General features: G+C 43.6%; 1 protein-coding gene across 3 annotated transcripts in view; it reads left to right on the top strand.

Moving 5' to 3' along the window:
- The window catches only part of LARGE1 (LARGE xylosyl- and glucuronyltransferase 1), a 521,107-nt gene that overhangs the window by 429,503 nt on the left and 70,276 nt on the right, over positions 1-21,328 (top strand). For all 3 annotated transcript variants that reach the window (XM_004743092.3, XM_004743093.3, XM_013051560.2), the window contains exons 8-9: positions 7,751-7,863; positions 9,686-9,811. In XM_004743092.3, coding sequence (XP_004743149.1) covers positions 7,751-7,863; positions 9,686-9,811 — 239 coding nt within the window. The remainder of the gene's footprint in view (positions 1-7,750; positions 7,864-9,685; positions 9,812-21,328) is intronic.

Here is a 21,328-nt window from a genome sequence, read left to right on the forward strand (position 1 = left end):
TGTGAGCCTTGTCTCTCCATCCGTCAGATGGGGATCACTCCGTCCATCCTCAGACTTGGAGGGCCTTTAAGGAGGGCAAGAGGTGCTGGAGAAATGGCGAGTGCTACCAACACCGTCACCGTCTTCCATTTCTTCTCCTTGCATTCCCATCGGTAAGAACCAGTATCTGGCTCGTCTTCAAAAGCATTCTTCCCCCCCTCCTCTCTCTGTAGACACCCACCTTTCTTTCCCTGCCATCTTGGCTCCCGAGCCATTGCTACATACTCCGTTTGGAAAACAGAAGCATTGCGGTCTGATCCCACAGATGACATGCCCTACCGCTGGACCAGATGTTCACAGGAGAAGCCTTTGATTTTTAATTTATGTATTCATTGATTTATTTAGTGCCGGTCTCTTAGGCTCGCAGCGCAACAGCTGAAGGTAAAGCCCTGCCAGCCCCGTGCCTCCCAGCCAGTCCCTGTCGCAGCGAAGGCATGCTGCCTGTGTGCAGAGCGCTGGCCTCCGGGGCCAAGGGCTCTCCCCACGCTCCCAGACCCCCCACAGCAAGTAGGGAAATGGACCACGCAGCAGCAAAGGCCAGGCAAAGGCCAAAGTCAAGCCTTTTTTCCTGGCACCACCGTCCCACTGACAGCAGGAGGGCTTAGTGTCAGAGTCTGACTCCTGGGCAAGCATTGCAAAGCCAAATCCGTGTCATTTCAGCTCGAAAGGGCCCGAATTCAGAAGGGGCCGTTTGCATCATTTTAACCCGCAGGCACTTAAAAAGCTGGCTCCCACATGGCTTGCGTGCACACACTCTGTACTCGTTCTGGTGGGAAATTGCGCAAGTGGAGTGAGGGATAATTAGACACCTTAATGAGCAAATGTATAGTTTCTGTAACTGTTATTTATAAGCTTTTATGTACCACTTCATATTTTCAGAGGCCTTTACAATCATTAATTAGGCTATCTCCCCAACACCATAGGAGGGAGGCCAAGAAACAGCCAGAGTTCTGTTTCTCCCGAAAATGTTGTTTTTCGGCTTTTGTACAATCTACATGCAAACTCCTAACCTTTGAGGAAACGGGCAGAGTCTCTCACTCGTGCCTGTCTGTGTGATTATATGTAATGGCGTGTGCTGACACCTTAGTGGCTTAGGAACATCCTTGATGCTTGTAATTTCACTTGGGGTAGATATTCTTTCCTTTATTTAATGTTTTTTTCTTCTTGTGGATCCTATCACTTAAGAATCCTGAGGGACCTCCTAATCATGCCGGCTGTGACACCGTAAGCTGCCTCTTTGACAGAAGACTGGGAAGGAATGTGGTCTTGCCCCAGTATTTCTGAATTTTTAAGTGTCCTAGGCATTCCACACACAAGGGGATTTTAAAGACTTTTAGAAAGATGCGTGAATTCAGGCTGGCAAGTGAATTACTGGGTATGCATATTGATTATTGATTAATTATTTCTCAGTTCAACCACATTGAGCACTGTGCCTGCTGTTCTAGATACTTCTTAATATTGTTGGATTTTTAATTTGAGGTAGAAAAGAACAATCATGGCATATACCAGATACTTTTAAAGATATGCTTTTTTTTTTTTTAAGTCCTCATAATTGGGACATCTGGGTGGCTCCGTCGTTTGGGCATCTGCCTGGCTCAGGTCATGATCTCAGGGTCCTGGGATCGAGTCTCGCGCTGTGCTCCCTGCTCAGCGGGGAGCCTGCTTCTCCCTCTGCCTGACGCTCCCTGCTGCTTGAGCTCTCTCACTCTCTCTCTGTCAAATAGAAAAATAAAATCTTTAAAAAATAATAAAAATAGAGTCCTCGTGATCATGTTGAAGTTAGTGTGGGATTGTCCCCAAATTACAGAGAAGGAACTGGGGCTCAGAATCCCGATGACTTTTCTCAAGAGATATTGCTGGTGAGAGAAAATGTCAAGACTCAAGCTCAGAGCTTCTGTTTTCAAGTCCACGTGGAAAAACTTGGGGTATCCACGTTAAATACAGCTTCCACTTCTGTGATGGTTACAGAAACACCTGTTTTCCCAGAATCTGTTCTACGGCCTCAGCACGAGGATGTGGGGACATTTATTGTACAAATAACCTGTGGTTAATTACAGATTTATGAGCAAAGACAAACATTTTCACCTGTGCTAGACAATTTTATGTGGCCATTTTTTAATTTTCATCTTTGGGCGAAGAGGGGGAAATGAGTCATTACCTTTTAAGGTGTGCTGTTCAGACGTGTTGGCAAATCTTCTCTGCCTGATAGATGTGCACAGCCCTGGCAGGATGCGCCTGTCTGACCCGACCTTCACGTGGATGATACTCTGCACCCTTTAGCTTTCAGGTCGGACACCATTTATTTCAGGAAGCTTTTCCCTAATGCTTCCCACCACACTCAATCACAGCCTGATTCCGTACCAGCTCCTGTGCTTCTTTTTTTTTTTTTTAATTTATTTAACAGACAGAGATCACAGGTAGGCAGAGAGGCAGGCGGGGGGGTGGGGGAAGCAGGCTCCCCGCTCAGCAGAGAGCCCAATGTGGGACTCGATCCCAGGACCCCGGGACCATGACCTGAGCCGAAGGCAGAGGCTTAACCCACTGAGCCACCCAGGCGCCCCAGCTCCTGTGCTTCTTACCCTGTCACAGTGTTTGTATTTTCTGGGTTACCCCCTCCCTTCCCCATTAGGTCTTGCTCCATAAGAGCAAGGACTGTATTTTACAAATCATGACATCACCAGCTAACCCAGTGAGTAATAGGAGGTCCTCAAAACACAATTGTACATGAATTCTAGAAGAAATAACTTCTGAATGCATGATGAGAGACCAGACAGGGGCCCCACTGGTTTATTGGATATGTCAAGAGAAGTCCACATCTGACCAGGTGGTAGGTCCTGGGAGCCCTGTTTCCCATCAGTTCCTGTTGGCCTGCGTTGGCCAAATCCACGTTTGGCACTCATGCTTACCACGAGACAGCCCTTCAAAACATCAAGACAGGGCACCTGGTTGGCTTAATCAGTAGAGCATGCAACTCTTGGTTTTGGGGTTATATGTTCAAGCCCTGCATTGGGTATATAGATAACTTAAAAATAAAATCTTAAAAAACAAAAAATAGGCATTGAGACATATATCCCATAGACCCTACTGGCACAGGGAGGATGCAGCCTTCATGTTCTAAAATTGAAGGATGAAGACCCTTTCCCCGCCCCGTCTGGGAAAAGGCACTAACCGTGACCCTGAAGAGTCACCTTCTTAGCACCTCACTTCCCACAGCTGTCCAAAAGCGATGATAATGAGCAGCCTGTCTCCTTTCTAAGATGTCATGGAGTCAGAAGAGGATAAATGTGGAAGCTCTTGAATGCGGAAGCCGGCAGTGGAGTTCATAAGCTTTGTAATCTGCTTCTCATGAGTTTTTTGTTTCGTTTGGGATTCTAATTGACTCAGGGAATGGACAGTAATATATTTAGCCAACCTTCTGGGATTCTAAAGAGAAAACCAAACTGCGTATTCGCTCGTCAAGTTTGCAGAGAAAGACCTAGTGAAATGGCAAGATGCCGTCATGCCAGTTTTGCTGGAAGGAATAGTCTGTTGGAAAGAAAAACGGTAAATCGTGGCAAGATGGGCCTGCTGTGCCCGGCTAAGGAATTACCACTTGTTCTTTAGACTGCCTGAGATCTGAGAGGCCTCTGAGCCTGTGAAGTGACCTGAGCACCATTTTAGGTTGGCTTTTCTGAAACAGATTCCACTGTGGTCCCTCTCTTGCTCAAAATCCTTCAGTAGCTCCCAGGTGCCCTGGGCAGGACTTTCTAACCTGTGTGGCATATGTGGGTGACAGATGTGCCAAAATGGTGATCCCTTCAGCCGTGGGGGCCCCTGAATGGGACCCGGGGCAGCCAGACCCTCTGAATGAGCCCTTCCAGTCACAAGTAAGTTGGAAGGACATCATTTTCTGTGTAAGAAGTGACACGAAAATGCTTGGAAAGCATCTCTTTTTGAGAGCTACGAGCCCTTCCTGATGCATCCCCTGTTCACTTGCTCGGGATCGCCTCCTGACATTTGCCCCAAAGAGCTCTAGTTCAGCCATCCCACCATCACACACCCCAGTTCCCGCATGCGCCGTCCTGCTGCTCTGCCTTTGTCTTCAGATGTCCCTACCTCGTCTGCCTGACCTGGTCCTCGCCCTGGATCCTGGCTACTGAGGCCTCCCTCCGCGTTCCCTAAATGAACAGTGCTTGTCCTCAGTGTGCACCTGAATCGCGATGGCTTGCGTGTCTTTTGTGGCTGGGTCTGGCCAAGACTGAATGTTCTCCATCCAGTTGAATTAATATTTTGAATGAAACCCATGAAATCGGGAAAAGTAGGGATGAGTAACACACACAAGTCTATTTCCGTTGTTGACACAGCGTAGGTGCTCAATAAATTACTGGATGGGTCAGTAGAGGAAGAGACGCAGAAGCCGCTCACATGTGGAATCCGTAGGACACCATGATGGTCTCAACATAAGAGAGGAGGATGACGGAGAAGTTCGAGATGTTTTAGGGCAAACAGCACCCCCAACATGGCAATCCTTACAGCTTTGGAGACTGGACCCCAGCTAACTTCTCAGACGTGCGCCCCATAGGTCAGGATTAGGATGTCTACTGCAGTATTGCTTATAATAGGAGAAACCCAGAAAGCAGCCAAAATGTCGTTGGGTCGGGAAATACATAAATAACCTGTGGTCTCTTCATACAATGAGTAAAGTGATGGCAACGAATAGACTAGATATTGAAATTTTCACCTGCTTTTAAGTCTTAAAGACATAAAATTGGGTGAGAGGAGAAATTAGAATGTAAGGGAGACACTCTGAGACAAAGCCCCATAGCTTGTTGATTAATACATGCGTAGAGAATAAAACTAAACGCATGCGTGGAAGGGAAACCCAGCCACCTCAGGGTAGTGGTTACCCTTGGGAAAGGGAGAGCTCGAGTAAGATGAAGGAGCTTTTGATTTATCTGTCATGTTGTATTATTCACAGCAAATGTGGCAGTGTATTTCTCATTTATTAGACTGGAGTGGTGGGTATTTGTCATTTTAGTTTCAAGAATTTTCTGTTGTTTTGGAAGAGTTCATGCTTTTAAAAAATTAACATCACAGGGGTGCCTGGGTGGCTCCGTGGGTTAAGCCTCGGCCTTCAGCTCAGGTCATGATCCCAGGGTTCTGGGATGGAGCCCCGCATTGGGCTCTCTGCTCAGGGGGGAGCCTGCTCCCCACCCCCTGCCTGCCTCTCTGCCTACTTGTGATCTCTGTCTAATAAATAAATTTTTAAAAAATTAACATCACACAACGGAAAAGGCTGGGGGACCAGGAGAATAAGCCTGCGTTTCTGCATTTAGGCTCCTGTTCTAGACACCCACCTCTGTTCAAGGAGTCTGGCACGCAGGGTGGGGTCACATCGGCCACAGAGGACTTGCCAAGCCTTAACACCATTTAAAGGCATCAATTCTCAGTTCAGTCCCCTGAGACTGATAGATCTATCGACATCTCTAGGGACTCCAGAATGTGCATTAATCCCTTCCATCACTGCGTATGGCTTCCACCCTCTCCCCATTTTCTCTGTGTATGGAGCATCTCCCCAACCTAATTAGATTTAGTTTCTGCAGTGAGATGTAAGGAAATTCTCTTATGTGTTTGACTGGGATAGATATTCTTGAATACCTCACTGTGTTCTCTTGCTATGTAACTTCGTAAATTTTAATTTTCTTTTCTTTGTCCCAGAAAGAAGCAAGTAGCGAGCTTATGGTGAATTTCATTATTTCTAAAACTGCTTCTGTGAACAAAGTCAGTGGTGTGCTAGAGCTAGCTGGCACTGACTTGGGGTGTTGGCGGGGGTGGGGGGAAGACATGTCAATTGTGTGCATTTCTTCCCAACTGGGTGTTCGGGACATCACATACGTAGCTTGAAATCAGCCATGGTGGGAGTATTTATTCTATGGGAATCAGCAAATGCTACCAATCAAGTTTTAATTTTTTCCCCTTGGAGAGCCTGTAATCAGATATTTGCTAGCCTACCCCTGAGGGGCATAACCGCTTTCTGAGTTGCACAGGGCAAGTAGCATTTTCCTTACTCTACACATACAGAAACCAAAAGTCACGAAAGGAAAAAGTCTTGGCCTGAGTCACAGGACTCCAGTGCTGGGGCTCTGGGATCTCTTGTGTAGATGAAGAAGCAGTGGCTTTAGAGCCAGCCAACTCTGAGTTCGAATCTGCTAGAGCTTCTTTGATACTGTGAACTGTTCAAGTGTCTGAATCAACCCCTCAGTTTCCCTACCTACAAAATAAGGGTGATGACATCCAGCCTGTAGTGATGTTGTGAGCATTGAGTGAAAAGACATGGGCAGAACCTAGCAAACTGCAAAGGAGATATGCAAAAAAGGTAATTTGAGCTTTTGACTTATGGGTTTAGATCTGCGTATTACCCCAGGCTGACCATTATCATGTACGTTTTTTGTTTTTGTTTTTGTTTTTTAATTTCAGTTTTACCGGACCAAACCGCTTGGATGAAATGGTGACTTTATTTTTTTCTTCACATACGTACCACTGGAATCGGTTTTTTAAAAAAGCCTCAGAGTTGACATTTATGTGGGATTTGGGGGTTCAGATTCTTTCCAAAAATGTTAGCGATATATGTACCAGGTATCAACTAAGATCATTCGTCATCTCCTGGAGTTTTCTTCACCGGCCATTCTGCTGAGCTAAGCATACTGGGTAGGATTGATTCGGGGGCCCATGGGTACTACAGTTCCATCCACCAAATTAACTGCAGTGGCCTGCAGGGAAATTCTCCTGGCTCCTCGTGTTCCCTGCTCTGGGCACTCTCTGCAGGTTCCGACTGCCCTGGGAGTGACCATGCTTCTGAGTCATCCAGCAAAGCCAAAATCTGCTTTCCTTTTTAGACTGTCACTAGTTAATTTTTGCCTGAGTCATGAATTTCAGATTTTTTTTCTAACATTTTTAAAAAAAATAACAGAAGGGTATACAATGACAATTTCTTTCACTACACAGCGCCCAGGTCCCTCCCCATGAAAACTAAAAAGCAAAACAAAACAAAAATGGAGCTCATCAGCGTCAGCACTGCCTTCACCGTAGCTTACACCTGTGTTGGTTGTGGGGACCAGAGAAGACTTTGGAAGTCAGGAGCGCTGGAACAAGCGTGTATGGCTTGTCAATAAATGCAAAGTCAATTGGCCAGACTTACCTAGAATAAAATTGCAGGAGAGCTGCTCTTTATCTATAAAGATAAACGGGTGCAGATTGTACAAACAGCTTCCTTCAACTAAACCTAGGAAGGTTGTCCTATCTCTGGGGGAAAAAGAAAAGTAGGAAGGAACCTAATGCTTATAGGGAATGGAGTACATAGCAGGTGCAATATTATGCTCTTTTTAAAATGAGTGTGGCCAAATAGCATGACATAATTGTAATTATACCCTTTTAACCACCTTTATGTGTTCAGTTCAGAAGCAGTAAGTACATTTGCATGGTTGCGCAACTATCCCCACCATCCCGTCTCCAGAAAGTGCTAGGCTGTTTTGTCCATCTCACTTAGTGTTTGCAACAGCCTTTGAGGCCGCTGTAACGTTCTCTGTCCAGTGAGGATATTGCAGAGAGAACGCGTCCCTCCCAGAGCCTGGGATGGAACCCAGCTGTGTTCACTTCCAGACCGTGGACAGCGTGTGCCTGGCTCTGCGTCTCACCGTTGCTTTTCCCTCTTCCATCCTCTGCTGTTGCCCAGGAGTGATCCTGCTACTTCTGGACAAGCTGCGGAAGATGAAGTGGGAGCAGATGTGGCGGCTGACTGCAGAGAGGGAGCTCATGGGCATGTTGTCCACCTCCTTAGCTGACCAGGTGAGTGGCCAGCCTAGAAGGTAGAGTTATTCCTAAGCAGCCTTGTACTGTTTCTCAAAGAAGCCTGAAAGTTGTTGGGTCTGGACAATTTTCCCACCCATTATGTGACCGTGCCCTGGGTTCGATCTGCCTGGTGCTTGCCTAAGTCAACAGCCAAGTTTGTCTGTGAAGTCATCTGTCCATTCGGCAGCCTTTCACTACATGCTCTAAGTGTGAGGGACGATGTTCAGAACTAGGATTGCAGAGATGATGAAGGATACAGTCCTTGGCCTCAGAGAGCTCAGTTTATTGAAGCAGACCAGTAAGTAAATGACAGTCAGATATGCTAAGAGGAGGTCGCTCTCTCCATCTGGGTGCGGGGTGTGTAGCTCCTGCTACTTGTGACCCCAGAAAACCACAGCTTATTTCCCAGACAAGATTTCATTTTGCTTTTCTCACTTCTACAGCAACACCTTTTCTTGAGAACCTGTGCTATCACCTGCGCATTTAAATGGAAGGGACAAATCTAAATTCCTGGCTGAAATAACTGGCTTCTAATCTAGGCAATCGGAAAAATCCATGCGCTCCACCAGACCATTCATCAAAGTCCCATGTCTCATTTTTGCTGGGAAGTGTGGGTGCCCAAGCCTCTGACCTTGGCCCTGCCAGGGTCACACATTTAGACTTGGCATTCCCTGTGGTGTAGCAGGCCATGTTGAAATGGAGACAACACTTCTCTGGGTCCTCTGCATCTTTACCCTTTCCTGTTCACCCAAAAAGCAAGCCCACTCCCATGTTTTTCCTCCGTGTTCAATGGTCTGATTCACCGTATTTTTGCCAAGTTTTCTAATGCAGAGGAAGCAAGAAACTCTACAGGGTTACTTTGCTCTTATTTATTTTATTATTATTATTATTATTATTATTATTATTATTGGCATTGTTATTCAGTATTTCCGAAGCAGCCAGAAACTAATTTCCTTTTTCAAACATGAGATCCGGTATAATGCATGAGTTAAAAATTACCCAGGTAGCTGTTTTTAACCTGAGGGGAAAACTGTCCTCCGTCATCGTATTTTAAGTCAGGTCACAGTGACTCAAGTGTGTCCCCGAAAGCTAGCAACTGCATGTTCCTGTCCAATGAGGATAGTTTATCCAGGTATCTCCTCCTGCGAAGGCACATAATTCACCTCCCGGCACCACCTGTCAGCAGCTAGTTAATAAGTACAGCCTGGTGCAGCGAGAGCTTGGAGAAAAGCCCAAAAGAAGGAAAGCCTCCCTAGAAAAGTCGGAGTTGGATCTGGAGGTGGGGAGTGTGGAGTCGGGCACCGTGGCCTACAGGAAAACAAGGTGCATCCATCATTGAGTCCGCGAGAAGCCCCAGGAAGTGCTGCTAAAACAGAATCTGTAATTTGTCTCAGCCCCTGAATGAGCAGAGCCACTTGTCATCATGCAGTTTCCTCTCCTGGAGGCTTGGGATGGATGACACAGGGCTCCTCGATAAGGTGGGAAGAGGGGCAGAAAAGTGACTTCATTTAACATCTGCCGGCTCGGGGTGGGGGAGAAGACACTCGCTGTCTGCTCCCACATCCACTTGCCTTCTGGGGACCAGTGGAGCCCATGGGTCTCGAGTCAGTGTGGGACATTCCCCTGTCTCTGTCCAAACACAGCTGCTTGGGTCTAGGGGTGGGAGATGCCAGGAGAATGCCCACCGTGCAAGCCAGCGTGGGTCCTGAGCGGGAGGTTCAGGAGAGTCCCTTGCCCAGGAGCTGCTCTGTACCTCGAGAGTTGGCATCGTAGGTGAGACCCGTCTGACTCTTGTCGCTGTCTGGCTTTTCTCCCCCAGGATATTTTCAACGCTGTCATTAAACAGAACCCCTTCCTCGTGTATCAGCTCCCCTGCTTCTGGAACGTGCAGCTGTCGGACCACACCCGCTCTGAGCAGTGCTACAGGGACGTGTCAGATCTGAAGGTAGAGGAAGGCCAGGCTGCCGTGGGGGCGGGGCCAGGCTGCCGTGGGGGCGGGGCCAGGCTGCCGTGGGGGCGGGGCAGCCCCTCGGAGGAGGAGGGGTCCCGCGCATGTGAGTGTGGCCCGAAGCCTGCTGGGGAGGATGCTTCTGCAGAACGAATGGTTCTGAGTTTTGTGTGCTGTGTGCTGAGAGAGATAAGGGCGTAGAAGAGCAGAAAGAATGTGCCTCTCTCCTTTTTTTCTTTGTCCCTCTTGTGTGGGCTTTCTGGAAAGCATGAGGCCTCCCTGCATAAGAACCAACCTGCCTGGTTACCCTTGCCACCTGCCGCTGGCTGTGTGGGTTCTTATCAGCTCCCCAAATTCAGTCATTTAATTCAAACGAAAACAGTTCTGGAGGAACTCCTCTGTGCCAGGTGTCACAGATAGAATCACATCCTTCCTACGTTTAAGTCATTCGTGGCCAGAGGAAAGAGACTGGTGAGGAAAGGCACGTGAGCACGCCTCCGGGGTGCTGTGGCCGCCAGTGGGGGAAGGCACCAGTCCGCATGTCTCAGTCCACCTCATACAGCAGTGACTTCTCAGTCCACCTCACGCAGCAGTGACGGTGGCAAAAAGCCTTCATCTTTGGTCTATAGGTACCATAGTGGTAGGGCCCAGAAGTAACCGGCTCGAACCATGGAAACCTGAGTAAGATAGAAGGGCCCACAGTGCCTCCCCGCAGCCCCCCGGCTGAATACAGACAGGCCATTAGGTGACCCACCTCAGAATATCCGTAAGCCCTAGCTGACCAATGGGTACTGAAACCTGGACCCAGGTACCAAAGAAGGAGAGTTCCGTACGTCCCTGTAGCTCCTCATCTTCCCGCTTGACTACAGCCCCCACTGCTGCCCCCTGGCAGACAGCCTCTGCTCTGCGTCCTACCTGCCAGCCGCTCCCCAAAGTGTATTCAGGAAACTTCTATCTCCTTTGTTCCACCTCTGGTGAATCCTTTAACCGCCCGTGCCCCCAGTCACCCCCCAGATCAGGTGGCCCCCATTTGGTGGCCCCCCTGTCCCATCAGGAGGACCCATATTTGATGGCCTTTGGGCCCCACCCCCCACAATGAAGAAGACAGTGTGTACGAGTTCTCTGCTGCCCTAGTTAATGTTGCAGAACAAGCTGCCCTAGGAGTAGCTTCAGTCAACCACCATTTATGTAGCTGAGGAGTCTGTAGGTAGGCTGGCTGGCTATCTGATTTTCACTGGCTTAACCAAGTGTCTGCGGTCAGCTTTAGATCCAGTGGTTGATGGCTGGGACACCTGGGCCCTCCTCCAGTATCTGCCATGTCCCAGGAGCAGGCCAGCCTGCTCATTCCCATGGCAAAGCCAAGTGGGAGAGGAAGTCTTGGTGCTTGCAAGGAAAGCCGGAGTCCTTGATGCTAGTATCCTGTTGGCTGAGCCCCGAGTTAAAGTGTGTGTCAGAATTTTCTGCCTACAGTGAGAGGAGTGAGGAACTGACCTCCACTGGTAAGTGACAGAACAAGGACTTGAACCCAGGCCTGTCTGACAGCAAGTGCGTTTGCCTTTCTGGCTGTGTCAGACAGGAAGTCAGCACACGCAACATAGGGAGCTGACATCATTTCAAATGTATAGCCATTGCCCACGTGACACTGCAGTAACAATCGTTTCAAGTTTTTAAGAGGAAAAAGGAACCCAAACCTTGCTTTCCTAATAAATCCGTCTTTTCCAAGAAGCTTCTGGCCATGTCCACATGTGTGTGTTGCCAAATATTTATGGACCTAATACACATAGAATTTTGTACTCTTCTGTTACCGAGGCATTCCTGTTACTTTAGTTGTTTTCAGATTTTCACAAATATAAACTGTTGTAATGAACAGTCTAAAGTTCACACCTTCCCAGGAGTGAAACGTAGTCAAAAAGAAAGAACTTGTTTTTGTTTTTCTGTTTTTTTTTTTTTTTTTTTTTTTACTGAACTTGAAGGTCATTACAAACTATTAGAAAGTGTTTAGAACAGAAGTACCTCCATCACTGATTCTTTCAATCAACATTTATGTAGTTCCTTTGCTGTGTCCTGTATTTCTTAGGCATAAGAAAAATCTATGACATACTCAGGAATATTTCCAAGACTGTCATGAACTAGAAGCTTAAAAGTGAGGAAAATAAAAATCAACCCTGTATAACACCAAAAAGTATGGGATAAAAATTTTTTCTTAATGATTTGAAAACATTGTCGATCGGTCTATAAAGTCAATGAAGTAAGCAGAGGCCAGAAACAATGACAAAGTATGGATCCAGAAGGGTAAGCAAAAAGCAACTGGATCTGACATTTGCTGGGTATTTGCAGACCCTTGGGAACTAGAGGCCTGGCTTGAAAGTAGGTAACTATATAATTTACTATATAATTCAAACAAAGGAATGCTATTATTAGTGACACTGGGACATTAGGCCTAAATTAAAGTCAGGCAAACCATATGTATAGCCATTCTATTGAAAGGCAATGCATGGGAATTTGGGTCTCAGCCCCAAGAGAGACAAATTAGAAGACACTTACCAAAAGTTAGGATCCAGGAAAAGTGATATCCTCAGTAGATAACAAGTGTAAAAATATCCATAGGAGAAGATGATAGAGACTGTTATACATCTTATTCTTGGCTTTAGGTAAAATAAGAGAGAAATTCCCTTGAGAACTTCTAATTTCAAGCCTGTGTTCATATTATTTGGTGGGCTGAAGTTCTATGTATGGGAAGAAATCGAAGAAAAATGAACATGTGCCAGGCACCTGGCAGAAATAAACAGAAATCTGATCTAGAAGAATACTCTCAAAAATAAGAAAGACTTCAATGAATTATTTAGGTCAAGTTTCAAGAAAAATGAGTTCTCATTCGGTAATCCCTAAACACACAGGGAAATAAGCCACCATGAGAAAGGGCAGAAACTGTAGAATTAAATTTCAAAGACTTCAGGTATTAGACTCGTCAGATAGAAAACAAATATTTTTATTCTGTGTAAGAAATAAAAGAGAGTTAAAAGGATGGAGGAACAAGAGATTCTCAAAGGCAAGTAGACCTATTTGGATCAAATAGTACTTTTAGAAGTGAAAAATGTAATTATTGAAATTGCAGATATAATGGGTATGTTAAGCAGTAAATTAGAGTCAGCTAAAGAGAGAATTAGTGAACTAGAAGAGAGAGCTGAAGAAATTATCTAGAATCCAGCGCACAAGGAAAAAGAGAAAAACTGAGAGAGACGTTGAGATATTGGGAATGTGTCTAATTAGACTGCCAGAAGGAAATAATAGAGAAAATTGGAAGTAAGTCATCTTTTTTTTTTTTAAAGATTTTATTTATTTATTTGACAGACAGAGATCACAAGTAGGCAGAGAGGCAGGCAGAGAGAGAGAGGAAGGGAAGCAGTCTCCCTGCTGAGCAGAGAGCCTGATGCGGGGCTTGATCCTAGGACCCTGGGATCATGACCCAAGCCAAAGCCAGAGGCTTTAACCCACTGAGCCACCAGAAGTGAGGCATCTTTATAGTGAATAGAACTATTTCCAGAACTATTAAAAGGTATCCATACGTACAAGCAGTTTAAAAAGAGAAGGCTATACTTAGACCTATAGGAGTAAGACTGCAGCAGCCTCAAGTGATTTTTTTAAATAACCAGAGAGAATGAAATGTGTAAAACTGATGAATCACAGACCTGTACCCCTGAAACAAATAATACATTATATGTTAATTTAAAAAAATAAAAAATATTCCTGTTCTATGGAAATAAGTAAATGACCAACCAGAGAGAGAAAAAAAAAAAACAACAGATTCTCTATGAAGACATTCTATGTGTCAGATGAGAGTTCTTAGCAGCAGCAACAGAAGCCAGAAGAATACAAGTAACACCTTAAACTGTGCTGGGTGACAACAACAATACACAGTATACCTAGCAAAATACGAGAAAAGATTATTCAGAGGAGCAAAAGCAAAGAGGATTTACCACAAACATACCTTTGCAAAGAAACTGCTCAAGGATTTATTTTCAGGAATAAGGAATATGATTCCATAGAATCATGATTCCAAGAAGGAATGCAGAACAAACAAATTAGAAATATGTAGGAATGCCTAACAATCTCTAAACAGCAGCAGCAGTAGTAGTAGTAGTAGTAATATATAACTGTGGGCTTCAAACAGTTCAACCTAAACTATCAGACGATGACATCAACATAACTCAGGAGGGACGTGATTGGAAGTAAAGTATTCTGGAATCTGTTTTGTTGGTGAGATAATTTCAATGCTAAGATGGTTACACACGTCTAACCTTTCAAGCTTCAGCTCTAAAAGAATTGGGGAAAAAAAAAAAGCACAGAAATTATAAATCCAGGGTGGGTAGAGATGGTGAGTGGAGTAAGAAAATCCAAAACAACCAAAATATCTTCATCATTTGTTGGGGGGGGGGTGTTGGAGAAGAAGAATGCAAGAAGAAAATGGCAGCATAGGAAAAAGAGGGGAAAAAAAGAAAGCAAGAAATCAGATGATAGAAATAAGTCTAAATATATCAATCAAATAAGCAGACTAAGTTGAGGGAGGAACAGACACGTTGTCCGACTGAAGAGGAGTGAGTATACAGCATATGCTCTTTATGAAAGACATACCTAACACATGACGGCCTGAGCAGTTTGACAGATGATGGAGAAAGAGAACCGGGATAGCTCTTTTGGTATCAGACAAAGCAGTGGTAGGCAATAAATATATAATTTAGTAGGAGATGTATTTAATTTAGTATTGAGATGGTCACAATTTAAAAATTAAAAGAGATACAAGAGAGGTATAAGAGATACACCGAGAGATACAAGAACTCCAGAGATAAATCAACAACCTACTATCTATCATAGTAGAATATTTTAGTGTATCCTTTTCAAATATCAGGAGATCAAGCAACCCAAGAAAGTTGATTAAAAATATGGAATATTTGAGCTACACAGTTAAAAATCTTGATTTACTGGGCAAGTAAGGAACCTGGTACATAACAGAGAATATACATCCTTCTTAAGCTCATATGAGACATTGTTTATAAGTAACCATGTTCTGGACCATAAAGCAAATCTCAGTATGTTTCAAAGAATATGAGATATATATAAAATTTATCATATATATGTGTAAAATATATGTTCTCCATATAATATATATAATATTTTTGATATATGTTTACATATTATTTTTATATTTTTATAAAATATATGCCTTATAGTATATATATTATATGCTCATATAATATATGTATCTGAATACAGTATAATTAAATTAGTAGTAATAAGATTTTTAAAAAATATATTTGATTAACATTGAGAACATACTTCTAAATTACTCATGGTTTAAGTGGAAATCACCATTGAAACTGAGACCTACTTAGAACTGAATGAAAATAAAAATAATACATGTCAAAATTAGTGAGATGGTACAAATATATGAAGAAATTTGTAGCCTTAAATTTCATATTAAAAAGAAGAAAGGCAGAAAATTAGTAAGCCAAGTCTATAACTTAAGATGATATGTAAAGAACATTAGGGCAAATTCAAAAATTAAGAGACAGGGCATAAAGAGGGTAAGAAGGAGAAGCTGATCAGCAAATTATTCAACAAAGTCAGAAGTTTGCTCTTAGAAAGGAGCCAATGGACTAGGCAAAGCAGTGGCAGGACTCACTGAAAAATAGCAGAAAAACTCACTAGTAAATGAATATGGAACCATAAATGCAGATTCATGGACTCATTCCCTAAATGCATTTGAGCCAGTCATCTTTCTGAGTTTGAGGAATATAGCAGAAACTAAAGCAAACAAAAGTTTCTTAGGTTATGGAGTTTTTAATCTAGTAGATAAAGCACAATTAGAGGAAACAGTAAGAGGATGCTGTAAATAAGATTATGTCAAAATTTTGAGAGCTTGCATGAAATGAATAAAATCCTAAATATGTATAATTTACCAAAACTGATCCAAGGAAAAAATGTAAACCCTGGCTATCTTCTAGCCATTAAACCTTCTTACAAAGTACACAGTATCCCTCAATGAGAAGTCGAGATAAGTGCTACCAATTTTTTAATCAAAAAATAATTCAAATTTTAGGAAAATTTGCAGAGAATAGAAAAAGAGGAACACTTTTCAAACCATTTCAGTGAGGCCAGGATATCCTCAATACCAAAATCAGACATAGGGAGCACAAGAAAAGAAAACTGCAGGCTTGTCTCACTCATGAGAGGTTTCCAAAAACCTTAAGCAAAATATTAGCAAACTGAGTTCAGCCATGTATAAAATAGATAATACATCATGGCCAACTTGGGTTTATTCCAGGAAAGACAAGAGTGATTTAACATTGAAAAATCCACAAGTATCATTCAGCATGTTAATAGATTAAAGGAGAAACACCGTGTAATCATGTAAATAGATGCAAGAAAGTTTTTTGATAAAATTAAATATTCATTTATGACAAAAGCTCATAAATAGTATCCACTGAAAACCTACAGCAAAATTTTGCTGAGCATTTGTTTAGGGATGTGCTAATGAATTAGTAAAAAAGAACGAAGATTCCAAGAACACCCACACATATATGGAAATGTGGTAGATAAAGAGGTGACTTGCTGGCCATTGGAGAAAGGATGTAATCGTCCACAAATGCTACTAGGGCATCTGATTATCCATGAGGAAGAATGAAAATTAATCCCTATCTCATACCATGCACAAAATTAATTTTGATGGATTAGAGACTTAAATGTGACAAGCCAAATTAAACTTTTATTTTAAAAAAATTAAATAACGGGCCTGTGACTTCAGAATTAAGAAGGCATTATTCAATAAGATGACAAAAGCATAGATCATAAATGAAAAGATCAGTAAATTCAACCACATTGAAATTAATAACTTCCATCAAAGTAGCATCAAAAAGAGAAAAGAAAAAGACATTTACAGCATATATAACTGACAAAGGACTAGTAAATGAAATATACAGATAACTCTTACTAATTAATAAGAAAAATTTATAAAAGATATAGTCATTTTACCAAATTGTAAAGAAACGGGCAGTAAACACTAGAAAAGATATACAACCTCTTTGCTAATCTGGGAAGTGAAAATTAAGACCACAAATAATTTCACCCTCACCGACTGGAAGAGTGGTTCTATCAAGTCCCAGTCAATCCGTAGGAAGTCTCCAATCCACCCATAGGAAATCTCCAATCCTCTTGAAAGACGTGTCAGTGGTTTCAATCAAGTTGGAGCAACACGTGGGCGCTATCTTGTAAACTCGAAGTAGTATGTATTTTGCAAACTAGGGATTAGAAGTCATTGGTCAAAAATTGAGAAGTGGGTGAGTTTCAGGAGAAAGCACTCCACATTCAGCTGTCAGGGGGCAGATGACAACACACAGGCAATGCCCATGTCCTCATAACAGATGACATTTTTTTTAAAAGGTTTTATTTATTTATTTGACAGAGAGTAAGAGACACAAGTAGACTGAGCAGCCTGCAGAGAGAGGCGGGGAAGCAGGCTCCCCACCGAGCAGAGAGCCTGACATGGGGCCCAGTCCCAGGACCCTGAGATCATGACCTGAGCCAAAGGTAGAGAGGCTTAACCCACTGAGCCACCCAGGCGCCCCCTAGGTGACATTTCTTCTTCTTCTTCTTCTTTTTTTTTTATTTCTTTTCAGCGTGACAGTATTCATTGTTTTTGCAGGACACCCAGTGCTCTATGCAATACGTGCCTTCCCTAATACCCACCACCTGACTCCCCCAAACTCCCACTCCCCGCCCCTTCAAAACCCTCAGGTTGTTTTTCAGAGTCCATAGTCTCTCATCGTTGACCACCCCTTCCAATATCCCTCAACTCCCTTCTCCTCTCCATCTCCCCATATCCTCCATGTTATTTGTTATGCTCCACAAATAAGTGAAACCATCTGATAACTGACTCTTTCTGCTTGACTTATTTCACTCAGCATAATCTCTTCCAGTCCCATCCATATTGATACAAAAAGTTGGGTATTCATCCTTTCTGACAGAGGCATAATACTCCATAGTGTATATGGACCACATCTTCCTTATCCATTCATCCGTTGAAGGGTATCTTGGTTCTTTCTACAGTTTGGCGACCGTGGCCATTGCTGCTATAAATATTGGGGTACAGATGGCCCTTCTTTTCACTACATCTGTATCTTTGGGGTAAATACCCAGTAGTGTAATTTCAGAGTCATAGGGAAGCTCTATTTTTAGATTCTTGAGGAATCTCCACACCGTTCTCCAAAGTGGCTGCACCAACTTGCATTCCCACCAACAGTGTACGAGGGTTCCCCTTTCTCCACATCCCCTCCAACACATATTGTTTCCTGTCTTGTTGATTGTGGCCATTCTAACTGGTGTAAGGTGGTATCTCAATGTGGTTTTAATTTGAATCTCCCTGATGGCTAGTGATGATGAACATTTTTTCATGTGTCTGATAGCCATCTGTATGTCTTCATTGGAGAAGTGTCTGTTCATATCTTCTGCCCATTTTTTGATATGATTATCTGTTTTGTGTGTGTTGAGTTTGAGAAGTTCTTTATAGATCCTGGATATCAGCCTTTTGTCTGTACTGTCATTTGCAAATATCTTCTCCCATTCCATGGGTTGCCTCTTTGTTTTGTTGACTGTTTCCTTCTGCTGTGCAGAAGCTTTTGATATTGATGAAGTCCCAAAAGTTCATTTTTGCTTTTGTTAGGTGACATTTCTTGACCATGTAAGAGCACAGAAGAATTCCAAACTCTCAAGTCTTATTTTCATGCAAAAAAAAATAAAACAAAAAAACAAAACATAAAAATTCTGTAAAAGTAAGTGTGACTAAAGACCTTGGGAGTCCTTAAAAAGGAAGGAAACTGTCACATGTGCTACAGGATGGATGAACCTTGAGGATACGCTAAGTGATACGAGCCAAGCACAAGATGGTCTCACTTGCATGAGACACTTAGAGTAGTTGAATTCATAGATGAAAGAAGTGGAACAATGATTGCCAGGGGCTGAGTTGAGGGGAAGACATGGAGTTTGTGAGTATAGATATCCATACAAGATGTTGAAAGAGGCCTGGAAATGGATGGTGGTGATGATTGCCTAGCAATGTGAATGCACTTAGTGGCCTTGAACTCTACACTTGAAAATGGTTCAAATGGTAAATTTTATGGATCTCTTACCGCAATAAAAATAAATTCAGGAGTACGGAGGACCTTGGCAGGTGTCCTAGGCACCTGTTTGTTCTTAGCAGGATCAGTAGGAGTTTCATTAAAGACACCAGACAAGCATTCATAAGCCAGTGCGTTGGGCTTGGTGTCTGAGAGCCTCCAAATTTGCAGCCAGCAAAAGGAAAAGGCAAGACACCATAAAACAGAGGAGATGTCATCTGTGAGCTTTCAACTCAGATATTTTATGAACACCAACAAAGTTCGCCAGAACGTGCAAGCGGAAGTATGTTACCTTGGCCCATCCCAGACATACCAGTGCATTCGTGCATTTGCTGAGAAGTTCCTCTATGCCAGGCACGGTTGCAGGCCCTAGTAATGCTGTGGGAAATGAAACAGACAAAGTCACCAGTCCCATAGAGCTGAGATGTTGACGTGGCAGGAGGCTACGCCACTCTTGACATTGCTCAGTGATCGCTTACTCACTATTATTTGAACCTATCCAGCAAACTAACTTGGGAACTCATTTTGGCAGTCTCTTCTGTATTTAAGTAGAGGACTTTAAAATAGCAAAACCAGGAAGACAGAGTCAAATCAAGTGAACTCCTATCTTTCTAGATAAACCTAAAAAAGAATCTGGAAGTCATTTCACGCACGGATATCTAACAAAATCTTACACAGAACCCTGAAATACAGCCAATATAGAAAGGTGGGGAGAAGGTTCAGGGAGGAAGGAGAGAGACTGGCAGGACCAAGTTCCACCCTTCGGATCATATTGGGTTCTGGACATTGCCATGAAGCCTGAGAGCCTGGTTTAGCAATACAGGGTATCTGTAGGTCCTTCTGGGCCAACCTGGGCCTCACATTCCAAATAAAAGCACATCTTCCTCATTTTCTTGCTTATTTCTTTCTGCCTCCTCTCATCCTTTATGTTCTCCACTGTATTCAACAGTTAGAGAGGAGCTCCTATTTGCTGGTTCCTCTATTCCTCTCTGGGGAGCATATAGATGTTCTCTGAACCCTGCTCTCCATCAGCTCACACATGTGCTCCAAAGGGCAGCCAAGCTAAGAAGCCCGCCTGTGGGTCACACAGGGCATCTGCACTGGGTCAGCTGCTTGAACATGTCAGTTGAGGGGAGAATCCTAAAAATAGGTTAACCTTCATTTGCTTGTCTGTTCAGCCAGTGCCAAGTTTGTTGTCGTTTTTCTGTTTGCCGATCATGCTGTATTATCCTGCATAGACATCTCCCCTTATCCATCTTTTGTGGTTCTCCCAATCCATTTCTTTGAAGGTTGAGCAAGAACTTAAGGACTTTTACAAAGCAGGTCGAGGACAGTCCTGGATTTTGCATTTTCCCGTTCCTGTATAGCTTCTCACCCATACCTAATCTGACAGCCATTTTTTTAAAAGATTTTATTTATTTGACAGAGAAATCACAAGTAGGCAGAGCAGCAGGCAGAGAGAGGTGGGGAAGCAGGCTCCCCGCTGAGCAGAGACACCCTCCCCCATGTGAGGCTTGATCCCAGGACCCTGAGATTATGACCTGAGCCGAAGACAGATGCTTAACCTGCTGAGCCACCCGGGCGCCCCTGATAGCCATTTTTTAAAGGGACTTCCTTTTATTGAGTTGTTCCAAAGCTTTGACTGGCCTTCCACAGAAATAGAACTCTCTTTTTGCATTCACCTAATTCAAAGAATATTTGATTACATTTCCAGTTACATGAGAAATACAAATGGCAAAGAAACACATCTGGTAACACACAGCTCATTCTTGGCGAGCATAAAGTTCCATCTGTAGGAGCAGACAGCCTCCCACACCCCACCACAGAGGCGCTCACTAGCCTTGGGCATCTAGCCTGTCCTGGGTGTCAGCAAAGAACTTTAGGCGAAGCGGAGATTGGTTAAGAGAATAACTAAGGGGAAAATGGTTTCACGGACAGGGAAGAAGCATATAGGCTTTTGGAGCTAAGCAATCCCGTAAATTCTAACGACAGTTCTAGCTCTTACCAGCTGAAGGGCTTGTGTAAACCACTTACCTTCTCTCGGTCTGTTACATTCTCGATAAAATGGAGGCCATCATTTCTGGCCCTGTTCTCCACGAGGCCCCTTGAGTGCGCCATAGAAACACACTTGACTTTACCTCCGTCTTTGTGTTTCAAAGACCCTTCATTTTTTATCTTTCAGTCCTAAAGCTTGATGACTCAGCCTTCGCTGGCTGAATCTTAAATAAAAAGACAAGGACCCAAAGGAACATCTTTTTATTCTTTCACCAGGAGCACAAACTCTTCGGAGACAAGCAAAGGGTGGTGTGAGAAGGGAGAATGGGAGAGAAGCTAGGAAGCTATG

The sequence above is a fragment of the Mustela putorius genome, unplaced genomic scaffold (assembly GCF_011764305.1).
Source record: "Mustela putorius furo isolate JIRA1106 unplaced genomic scaffold, ASM1176430v1.1 tig00000738_pilon_pilon_pilon, whole genome shotgun sequence".
NCBI classification, from domain to species: Eukaryota; Metazoa; Chordata; class Mammalia; order Carnivora; family Mustelidae; genus Mustela; species Mustela putorius.